The sequence below is a fragment of the Rhea pennata genome, chromosome 2, assembly GCF_028389875.1.
Source record: "Rhea pennata isolate bPtePen1 chromosome 2, bPtePen1.pri, whole genome shotgun sequence".
Lineage (NCBI taxonomy): Eukaryota > Metazoa > Chordata > Aves > Rheiformes > Rheidae > Rhea > Rhea pennata.
This window is the reverse complement of record NC_084664.1, coordinates 144,786,979-144,799,052: the sequence shown is the minus strand read 5'-3', so window position 1 is coordinate 144,799,052 and position 12,074 is coordinate 144,786,979. Positions and strand designations below refer to the sequence as shown.

General features: G+C 36.5%; 1 protein-coding gene across 1 annotated transcript in view; it reads right to left on the bottom strand.

The window, feature by feature from the left end:
• CNGB3 (cyclic nucleotide gated channel subunit beta 3) overlaps positions 1-12,074 on the bottom strand; it is a 69,651-nt gene that overhangs the window by 4,069 nt on the left and 53,508 nt on the right. The window contains exons 12-17 of the mRNA XM_062568369.1: positions 10,641-10,782; positions 8,487-8,646; positions 7,980-8,077; positions 7,111-7,194; positions 5,342-5,460; positions 586-732 (exon numbers count right to left, since the gene is read on the bottom strand). Coding sequence (XP_062424353.1) covers positions 586-732; positions 5,342-5,460; positions 7,111-7,194; positions 7,980-8,077; positions 8,487-8,646; positions 10,641-10,782 — 750 coding nt within the window. The remainder of the gene's footprint in view (positions 1-585; positions 733-5,341; positions 5,461-7,110; positions 7,195-7,979; positions 8,078-8,486; positions 8,647-10,640; positions 10,783-12,074) is intronic.

Below are 12,074 nucleotides of genomic sequence, written 5' to 3'. Positions count from 1 at the left end.
GCCCAGGGAAGCTCACCCAAGCAAGTTACAGCCAAAGAAAGGTGAAAAACAGTGTCAGTGCAAAATCCTGTTCTATAATTCCTTTGTACACCTCTCAGATCAGTGTACTTACCTCTGATCTTGTCAGGCCGTACTTCAAATGCATATCTACTCTTTAGGATTTTGGAAATATATGCAAGTCTGTGGTACGTTAAAGCTTATGTCTATAGAGTTAATTGCACGTGCTCAGCTGTACCTTTGAAAACCTGCTCCTTGCCTGACATCTGTCTGGCAATATCTGTCTTTCTTGGGTATATAAGGAGTCCTGATATGTATTTGTACCTCCTATTTGTTTTGTTACCTTGAATATAAAGGGGAAGGTGGCTGCATTCAGAACTTCATTTTATTTACCACATTATCACAGCTCTTGTCATCCCTGCCAAGACCATGGCTTTCACTAAATGCTGTCAGGAAAAATTGACATCTAAATACAAATGTGTTTACATTTGTTATTCTTCCAGGAAATGAGTGTAAATCTGTCTAGAAGCCACAACTATTCATTCCACAAGTAAACAATTTGATTTAAAAATTACTATTAGGACATACTTTGCTTTCTTCATCAGAATCTTTTCTGAGTCAGGATAGTGCACCAAGATTTCATTGAGGGTCTTCTTGTCTAAAATGAAAAGGTTGGCAAAACCGTGAGCCACCACGTTGGCTGTCCTCCGATTTCCTCCGCCTGCTGCTAATAGGCTGGAATGAAAATAAACATAGACAGTCAGGTTGATTCTTGCCATCATGGGGAGTCTCTTTGCTGGTGTTTGCCACTAAAGTCATCACAAGGTTCCCTTACCCAACTGCTATGTCTGATATTCTGCAAACTTTTTTTGCAGTTAGGATAGAAAATATCTTTTTGCCTCAAGAAGGCAAATTGTCGCTACTGGTCAGGTCTGTGCTGAGGCTAAGGATTGTGAAAGGTCTTGCTGGATAGTCACAGTTCAGGGCAAGGACTACTTTTGTTTTAGTCCTCAGGTGAGCTATGAATTCCCTCAGTTTTATTGTTGAAAGTGATTCACATGAGAAGTAGAGCAGTGCACCTCTGATATTATTGAAAGAGGTATTTACAGTGAAAGAATTATTCTCCAGCCCAAGAATTTTATTTTTCCTGAGTGAGTAACTTTGGTGGGTCTCTGGTTTTCGATCTTCTCACATATCTCATCTCACGTTTGCCTGTTGGTAAGTTGAATGATGTAGGTTGAGAAGGTCTTTCAACCTGACAGTTAAAACCAGACAGGTCTCTCTGTGTGAAAAGGCAGCTTTTTTGTTTTATAAATTAGACTGTCATTAGACTGTCTTAGCAAGCAGTACTTGAGCATAAGAATGATATCCATGTAAAATTATGTTGTACAAATAACAATTAAGTTGCTCATCTTGCATTAAACAAACAGAGAGACCTCACTTCTCAGCTATGGTGTTAAGCAAAAGAAGATGCATTTTATTCTTAGTATTAAAAGCTGCTTTATCACTGTATTAAAGGAGATCTACCATAGAAATTTTTCCCTTAACTGTTTTCCTCAGAATTGTTTATAAAGAAAATTCAATAATATCCAAATTTAAAGGTTAATTGTAAAGGATAAATGTGGACCCATCTTCCATTAGATACAATTTAAAATTTAACCTTAATATTAATTAAGGATATATTAATATTTACTTTCAGTTTTAAGGATATTTATACATAAATTTTATAAATATTGGATTATATTGATTATACTTGATTTATGAAGCATAACATGAGATCTCCAGAACTAGGTGTATAAGGCTATTTTTACATATGTGCAAACACACATGTTTTTGTGACCCTAGATAGCAATCAACAGATGAACTCAAGTTGAAAATCCAGTGTATCAGTTCTTCAGATAGAAAAACAGGCATCTGCACAACAGGGGCAGCAGCTAAAGAGAATTCCAACCACCTGTGCTCTGATGAATCTCTGTGCAACAAATCTTAGAACTCGCAGTTTCAGGCTCTTCTAAGAGAAAACTCGTTTCATCGAGGCAGACTCTGACTACAGAGATCAGCTTTTTCCTTACAGAAATGACGTGAGGTGAATTTTACAAGTAAGGCCTTGCTCTAACTAAATCGTCTTTGACTAAGGACAAGATTATGGACTTCATGACTGGGTCTGCTCTGGCCAGTATGCTAACAGTTGGGTGATAGGCTAAATCTTTAAAAATAACTACACGAACCTTGTAGTAGTTCTTGAGGCTATAATATCCTTATTAATAGAGAAATTACTTTTTCTGCCTTATGTTTTTTACTTCAGTTATTAACCTAAAATGCTGTAATATTAGCGTGAAGGGTTATCTTTCGAGTTCTTATGGTAGCAATTTCAATTTCGAAGTGTCCAGCTGTCGAGGTGATGAATCAGCCTGTCAGTTTCCCCGGTCTAATTGCTCTCTGCGGGAAGCCGCCCTTCGCCGAGGCGAGCAGACGCGGCGCAGGGCCTGGAGCGCTCAACACGCGGCCTCGCAGCTCCCGAGCCGGCGCTCGCGGGCGTACGGGCAGAACTGGGAAAGAACAGGAAAAGAGAAGTCGGGCCAGATCTTGCGTCTGAGCAGAACGTCAAATGCTAAAGCTCATCGAGAAGCAGCAGCTGCTGCCTCCTGGGAAACTTGGGGCCAAAGCTGAAAATTTAATTTTTCAGACCATTTAATATTCTGTTGAATATTCTGCATGTCTTATAGATGATAAAATAATGTAACTGTTGAAAGGCTAAAGCTGAGACCAAACTTTTGCAGAAAATCCTGTCAAAAATTTTATACATAATAGAGAAATGTTTTAATTTTTCCAGAATTACTGTTTTCTGATGGGAAATTGTGCTAGTGTAATAACTGACAAAACAGATGAATAAAGACATCTGGCTTAAAGTGTAAACTTCTCTGGGCTAATGAAGTATTTTGTTATAGTTTTCCTCTCCTGAATTTCTCAATTATCTGTGCAGACAGGCACAGATTAGAGCAGCAATCTGTTTGCCTCTGCTTCTAAGATTATTTTGCTTCCCCAAACTGATATTATCTAGTAATGAGGATAAGACGTTAAATGGAAGGCAGCTTCTATGACTTAGTCTGTTTCTATAATGATTTTCATGAAAGAAATTGGCAAAGAACCGGTATGAACATTAAACTTGCATTAGTCTTCTAGTATAATTCAGGAAAATGGCAAACACATTTTGAACATTGTTAAATTTTTGAAATGCATGAAAATTCTTTATTTTCTTCAGCTCTTTTTCCCATAGAGACAAGGATGATTTACTTGCATTTTGAACAGACTGAGACTAACTAGCAAGTATCTTATATAGTTAGACCACTGAGAAAGAAGCTGACATATTTCTCTAAACAAAACTTGAATCAAAAGTTAGAAGTAAATCATGATAATTTGATACCAGTGGTGATAGCCATGCTATGAATACTGAGGGGAAAGCCTGGATGTGCTAAGTGAAGCAGTATTTCATTCATTAAAGAGGGTTTTGTTTTTTGTTTTTTCATTTTCTTCTACTGTGCACTATTCAAAGACCTTGACAGAACGTATACAGAGAAGTGCTATATAAACTCATTATTTTCTAACACACTGCCACAAGGAGGATAATTCTTTACTAACACACTTAATAGTTCAGGCCTTTGTTTTTCTTCAGTTTTGTAGACTGTTGTGCATTTTCTGTGTATCCCAGTTGTGTATTTTCTCCTCAAGTTTGTCCTCAAGATTAGGCCACTTACATCCAAAGTACCTGTGTCTGTACTGGTACTCTTGCAAGGATGTCACGTTGTCTCCACCAACATGGTAAGTAAATGATGAGTAAAACAAGACTAGACGTGCAGAAGGCTTCTAGCATTGCTGAGGGTTTTACTGATATATGGCTAGTATTGGTCATATTGGCAATTACGTGCAGAGTAAAATATATTGTGGAATGAAACTTTGGTCATTGTATGGATCTCATGAAGAAATAAATGCTCGCTTTCATTGGATTAAAAGCTTGACAATCCCTTCCTTGCATTAAAATTTATCATTATCATTTCTCATGTTTTTCTAAAAAAATGTCCTCACTGCAAATCAAGAACTCGGAAATAATTGAAATTTGTAGGTGGGTAATGTATCTGAGCTGCTATAGCTTTTTTCTTTTATCTTTTCAGTATCCATCCCTTATTGAAAACCAGAGCATTCTCAGCCTTTCCACATAGCTTACAACACAGCATTTTGTTCTGGGGCTTTGCTCTGACATTATATTGTCACACAGAGGAATACTTTTAAAATAACCTTCTCTCAAGCAGCTGATATACTTTCATTTCTCCACTCAATGAAAAAGGCCTGTATCTATGCGATAGATCAGGTGTTTTCTCCTTGAAGGTCTGAGCAAGTTCTGTACACACATCACTGCATAAGCTGGCATGTTTCCACTGCCACAAAGACGGGCAAGTAGAAGATAAACGTGAACCTGGCACAGTGCTGATTACCACTTTTCAAAAAGCAGATTAAAGCTACCAGCAAGGGGATTAACAGTAACAGGGAGGCAGCTGGAAGGAATCAAGGACCCTGTTTATCACATGCAGCAGCACATGTATTTTATTACTTTTTCTTCAGGCCAACCTCAGCAGGGGATGCCGTGCCTAAAATCCAGCACTTGCTAGGCTGACTGGTGAACACGGCACATAAAAGTTAATGGATTTTGCATAGCAACTATGTGGGGAACAGGAAAAACATCTGTAGCAACCTGAGAAAAGTTTTCTCCTCCAGAAAAACTTAGACCCCCAAAACTGGTTTGTCAGCCATTTTATTTTTCTTAAATGTATTTCTCTTAAACAAATGCATTTTCATTTATGGGTGCCTGATTTTTAGTGACTTAGTCCCTATGTCAGCTCCTGAGGGAAACAGTTTCATTTTTTATTTTCTCTCCCTTGTTGGAAATTAATTATCACTTTTAGTATCTGCTGTGTATCTAGGCATCTAGGGCATCTAGTCTCACTACACGAGCGATAAAAAGACATGTAGTCCTGCCAGATTGCAGACCTTGGAGCAGGAAGATGTGTTAAATCTTCTCAATGCTGAAGGCAAATTCTGTCTGTATAACCCACAGCGCATTGCCCAAAACACTTACAACAGATTATTTGCCATTTGGAGATCTCAAATCTTTCCAAATTAGTCTCTGATGTTTCACTTTATTTTTCTTTAGTTTGTCTACATTTCTTTGCTTGATATCCTCTTGGTTAATGCTACCCAACCTTTGCAGCCGTGCTTAGCAGTGAGAAGTTAAACAATCATTAATTATTTGACATTCCAAGGAAAGCATTAAAAATAGTGATAAACGTACCTGATCTCTCCAAATACAGCCCCTGCTCTTAGTGTAACGAGGACTTTTGTACCGTCAGGGCCTCCAAGAACTTGAACTTCACCTTGTTTGATGATGTACATTTCTCTGCCAATCTCTCCCTGGGCACAAAAACATATAAAGATTACCCTTTTTAGCCGAGCGGGGTTTCTTTTAGTAGAATAATTGAACAAACTCCTCTTTAAATAGCCTTATACTTTCTCATACACAGATTTACTAATGTTATGGAGAAATAAACGTTAGTTTGTACTTGCCTTCCTAGCATCGAGCATAAGCATGAGGTCTAACTGGCAGATCTAATTGTGATGTGAGGCAGGAGTAAGACTCTACAGGCCAGCTTGAAACAAGAAGACTACATAACAATCAGGATTGTATCAGTTGTTTCTATGGACTATTCTGGTAATAACTGCAGAAATATATTTAATAATAGGTGCAAAAAAAAAAAAAAAAAAAAAAGAAAAAAAAAAAGAAAAAAAAAAAGAAAAAAAGGAAAATCCTGTACCAGTTTTCACACTATTACTTCTAATTGTCACTTACCTAATTTTAAAGAAAAAATTGGAATAATGAACCATTCAGAAGTTTGCTATTATTATGTAATCACTTGATGGCTTAAGAGATCATTAGCTTATTTATTATCTTCCATGTTAGAGATGATTTGTCAGGATTCAAAAGGGTGACATGTCAGTATAAATGCAAACTTTTCTGCAAAAAGCAGGGTGACTGGAGAACCTGATAGACTTTACAAATGTAGTAATTAATGGTTCTCCCAACATCTCAATAAGATGGACAAGTAAATACTATTCTACTCATGCATCTGGAGTAACTGAGATAAATCAGGAACTTCACCTTAAAAGTGAATAGACAATAGCAGCACAACCAGGGCTGAAAATACGGGGCTTGTTCTTTCTGTCCCTTAACTTGCTCCCCCAAGCCTGCATGCTGGACAGCCAGGTAGGATGAACTCACAGTTCTCAAGTTCTGGCGAGTTTCACTACTGCATGATACAGTATTAACACCATTACTATGGTGGTTGGCCACATAGTAGCTCTGAGTGGCCTTTTATGGAATGAATGGAATTAATCAATCTGGAAAAAATGATTTTTCCATTTCTTGGAATCATCATTGCTGAGAACTATTTACTTCTGACTGCAGGATCAAGACCTTAAATCTGTTGCTGTTATTGTTTAGCTCTGTTAGGGCACAGTTCCAGCCACAGGGCCAGCATGCAGCTAACTACATACTCAGCTTGCACCTTGGAGATGGCTCAAAGATCCAAGTGTAGGTACAGCAAGGTCAGACTCTGCTGTACAGAGCTGTGTTGGATGCCTTGTGCTTTCCAGCAAATAATTCTATGTAGAGCTTCTGGATACACAGTGAAACATTGTGTATTCACAGGCATCCTAGCTTGAGCTCTGTAGGCTAAGTTTGTATGTATATATTTATAAAAAAATCGAACTTACCTTGTTTTAAATATTCAGACTTAACAATGTGTCAGTAGATATGCTGTATTTACATAAAATACTTTCCCAGGCTACCACAGTTTTGCTTGATAACGTAAGTAATAAAATCCATATTGTCTTGTTCTAGCTTGAAACTGGAGAGTTTATTATTCTTATTACACATAATACTATAATTATTTTTTATGCTATCTAATTCAGTCAGGATTAATTTTATTTAAAGTATACTGGTGACCTATATCTGAACTCTACAATACGTATTATCTCGCATTTGAAAGAGACAGCAATGCTCACCTTTTTGCAGACAAAGTCACCAGGTAAATACACAATGGATTTCAACCGTAGTAGCATGTCATAGATCATCTGAGTATCACACCCCTGTTAAAATAATTAAATTGCGCTCCATTGATTCTGTAACTGAAGTTATTATTAGTGCTTACACTGGACAGCAAAACCCGACGGCACATGGGTTTGCTGATGCAGGGATTCATAAGTGGAATGCAATCTAAAAACATCAGAAAGATCACTTTTTAAAGCAGAGAAAACAGCTAAGCAAATTAATATTAAGATAATTGTATGTCAAGATTATTTCCAAAAATGCAGCCTTTCCTCATTTTTGACATGAGGAATGAGGAATGAGGATATATTTTTTCTGCGCTAAAAATACAGTCTTAAGTATCAACATTTAATTTATGTCTCTGGAAAACCATCATGACATCAAAGAGAAAGTTCCTGTGCACAGAAGTTGACCAGTCACATTCGCTGTATCAAGGTTGTATTCTCAGAGCAGATTGCATTAGTGATCTCTCAGGCTGTGCTAGCTGGCAGACAGCGGTGTAGACTGTACTAAAAGTTATTTTCTTCTATACCTGACTCTTGAGATCAGTTATACTCTGAAATCAATCACAATCTGTCCATAACATCAGCTTTAATATGTTGATGTAATGAGACAGTACCTTAATCTCGTTCACTCTTTATCTCTACTCTGAAACAAAAAATTCAAAGACTGGCATTTGGCTTAGTCCAAACATGTCTCCATTGACTTAGATATCTCTTAGACCTATTTTGCCTTGAATACTAATAAACATGTTCTTAATGCACAAAACTAGATTTCTGTCTCACGAGTACCACGCGTTGCTGCACCGGCGGGTAAAAGTACTTGCTTTGAATAAGTCAACTTTATTGACTATGGCAAAGTTCACATCAATTGCGATGGCCAGCTGCATTTTGGTTGGCATCTGTTCCAATAACTCCGATTCATCTGCAGAATAAACAACAGAAAAGATTCAAATCCTGTTAGTTAGGAAATGTAAAGGAAGAATGTTCATAAAAATGAACATTATATAGAAAAATAACTCAGTAGAGTAATTCTAGCATTTATCAGTTCAAATGAGGAAAATACTAACATCCTTTCTGGTGAAAGTATGAGAGACTGAGTTAAGTTGCATTCTGTCTAATGTTGTAACCAAGACATTGCATACATTAATAGAATTTGTGAAATAATAAGCATCATGTTGCTCTGGAGTATTTTGCTTCTCTGAAGCAAATTGAATACCCTCCTCACCCTCTTGCATGAAATTCAGAAGAGAAGAAATGTGAATTTGATCTTATATCCATACAGAGCATTCTGCCTTTGGAGTTACTATGTGAGTAGCGTTTGAAAGCCTTACCTAGCATTCCTTGTGAGTCCCATGTGTATTCGTACCAGGTTCGAACACGATTTTGAACAACTTTTGGAATTGAGTAAGTGTTCATATAGGAGACTGTGTTGTCCATACTGGAACGGTAGTAGTTCTGTCCTGCTGTAGCTGCTCCAATTACATCTCGCATCTGCAAACATCATTCATTGTTACTACACATTTCACCAGCAACAGTCTGGATTTGAATATCTTTTCAACAACTTATAAAGGGAATAAAACACTTGTTTGCAAAATAGTTGATGTATTATATATTCAGCTGTATGTTTTGAGCAGTTGCTTCATCCGCTTTTTCAGAAACATTAATGACTTAATCTTGTTATGTTAGAAGCAGTCTATATTTGTGATTTTTAAATGAATCACTTGTATTTTTCAGCTTGTTCTTCTGTCTCATATTTCTGCACTTGGATGAAAAATACAGATAATGATTTCTTAAAAATTCATAATAAAGCTGCTCTGCATTTGGTATGCAATGCAAATCAGAAATGAAATAAACTGGGTTAAATTTCTGCAATAACATCAGCTGGCACCACTAGAACAAAGATCCTGCCAATGTTTAAATTGTTGAGTGAGTCTAGATCACTCATAAAAATTCAGTTCTGGCTGAAAGTTGATCTTAAAGATTTTAGTGCAGGAATATTATTTAACATTTCAATGTAGTTGAATTAATGTCAGTTAATTTTTAAAAAGCAGGATGAGTTAATGCTCATAGATATTCCTGCTTCATAAGCATAACTATATAGACATCTATTAAGTAAAATGGCTTAATATTGCAGTGGCCAAAGATTAGTATATCAGTGGGATAAATTCTACTCCTTATTACAGAGATACAACTGATTGCACAAGGAATAACAGTTTTTAGATAAGTGTGCTAAAGCAGGACTAATAATTTCAGTAGCTTTAAGAGCTCTTTGTAATCAGGAGTTGTAAACAGGCTGCAATGAAGCTCTGTATTGATACTTAAGTTTTGCTTCTGCAATTGACTATGCTGGTTGCAAAAGCTAATTTGCAGAAGCTAACAGTGAAAAGGTGGTTTCAGAGACTGTTAGATCAATTTAGAAAAAAAGGCTTATAAATATGTAAACTCCAGAGTTTAACCCAATATACTCTAATTCAATAATTAGCCAGAAGAAATATTTTCTATGAAGAAGTATTTTGCTGCATTTTTGGTGATTCTTGATTGAGACCTAATTTTAAATTCTATGGGAAGGGTCTGTTTCATTATAGTTGAATACCTTCTCTTACACTTTTAAACAGCAAGAGGTATGTGCATTTTTTAGCTGTTTGAACTTTTTCAAATCCTGTACTCAAAATAAAAATGAAATGTTACCAGTTTTTTTATCTTTTCATATTAATTCTCCCAGTAACATACATATACAAATTCAAAGGTCTGGAAGGATTTCTATAGGAATCTAATATGAGATGCAATCTCACAGAGGAACTATGACATTTGTTTTTCTGTTGGCAAAGTATTTTAAAACCTCTGGATCTAAAACCTAAGTCTAATTGTTACAATCTGGAAATAGTTCATGCTGAGTTGTGTTCATTTGGAAATATAACTGATTTGTTTTGCTATGGGCTTTTTTTTTTTTTTTTTCCTCCTTCCAAATGAGAACCAAGAGAAACGGAAAACAGTTAATTTTCAATTTAACAAATATTATGTAACCTATAGAAGAGAACAGAATACTAGTCTGGCAAAGATCATTGCATTTCCATTAACAATGCTTTATTGCTGATAATATCAAGCATGATTTATTCAATAATTTTGTAAATATTGATGTGACTATATCTACAATTATAAGTTTCATACCAGATTTAACAGTACAGTGTGCATATTAAGGAGCTGTCTCCTTGGCTATGAGGAAAAGTTTAAAGAATCATCTGTGTCCTGCAATCATGGCTTTAAATCAGCTTGTGTGCAAATTTGGAGACAGTCTACAAAACTGAGAACTGATTAAACACATTTATTTGTTCAGAAGCAAAAATATGTATGATGATAGTTAAAAAATGGACATTCTTATGGAAGCTAGTCTTTTTTCCCAGAAGAACTAAATCACAATAAATTGAATACATTATCACTGAGTTACAGTAATTTGAACATATCTAGCTATTGATTTATTGACTCACCTGACCAATTAAGCTGGAGAAGACAAAAACTCCCAAGAAAAAATTCAGCAGTTGAAAAACTATCTCAAACAGGGTTTGTGGTTCTGGAAGACCACCGATGGTGATTAAGGTTCGAACTGCCCAGTAGTAGCACCTCAGATACCTGTGGATACAGGCAGCATTTCTGTTATTGACTATAGGTACCTATGTGGTTGAAGCTAAGCAGATACATGCCTGGATTGGACCTTTCAGTGAGGCCTTTTTCGTCCAAAAGCTCTCAAAAATTTTTATAAATTGTTATGATTTTACAAATGATCCAATCTTGTAGATCATATTGAGGTGAATGTTGTCACTGACGGCAAGTTAAGGATATATAGAAAATGCATCTGTTTGTGTTCAGTCTTGCCTAGTAATGCTACATAGTAGTATGGAAGAACATGGAATTGAAATTGCCAGGACGGGGAACATAAAAACTTGAAGATCCAGTAATGCTGAAAGTAGTGTAAAAATTGTTAGACACTTCCCAGGCCATATTTATAGTATACTAGATAAATAAACATCTGAAAGTCTCTTTCATGGTTACTTCTTGATGATGGCAGTGTCAAGTGTTTTGCTGGTCGTGACAGATGCAGTCTTGTCTCATCTCCAGTCAGAAAATTGCTGCAAAGCATCATTTTCCCACCCCGCTAACCATGTTGTGCTCACTCCCAGCTTTGCTTCTGAGCATTCTTCATTGGATCTGTTTCCAGTCTTTATATCAAAGAGAAGCTGCTTGTTTTCACAAGCTACAGGCTAATTTATTTTCTCCATAACAATCCTCTCTTATTCAGCACTGAAGGGCTGACTCCAGTATTCGTCTTCCTCAGTGCTCATCTTCTCCTCTACCTCTAGCTCTACCTATTACCATAACAAACAAACATTTCTTTGCCTTCTTCACTGCTTTCCCTCATGACTGGGAAGAGCTTTCCATAAATAGCTGCAAAAGCACCTTGTTAACATCCTTCAACACTTTTCTCAGAACTCTCTTATTCTAGAAGTCAAATATGGTAGGGAGCACTGGTCAGTCATTAAGACTCTGCTCCATCATATGGCCCTATATGGATTCCTTCCCTGTACCCTTCTGCTGTCCGTCACTGCTCATCCTTGAAAGTTGAGCTCTCTGGCCCAGAGTCTTTCTGCTCTGTTAGTAGAGCCCTTTGCACATCATAGCCCATATAGCAGCTCGTTATTTCTATTAGTATCATAATATAAACTTAGAAAAAAAAAACAAAGGACCTGGATAGAATGAATTTTTCAAATTTGGTGATGATAATCATACAAAGTACACTATTTTTTACATTAAGTTCCTTAGCTTCTCTAAGATTCTGTTTTAAATTCCATTGTAAAACGTGGCACCACTAGTAATGCGGTATCCCCCATACTGAGCAGCTGAGATTAATTAGTTTTAATTGTTGC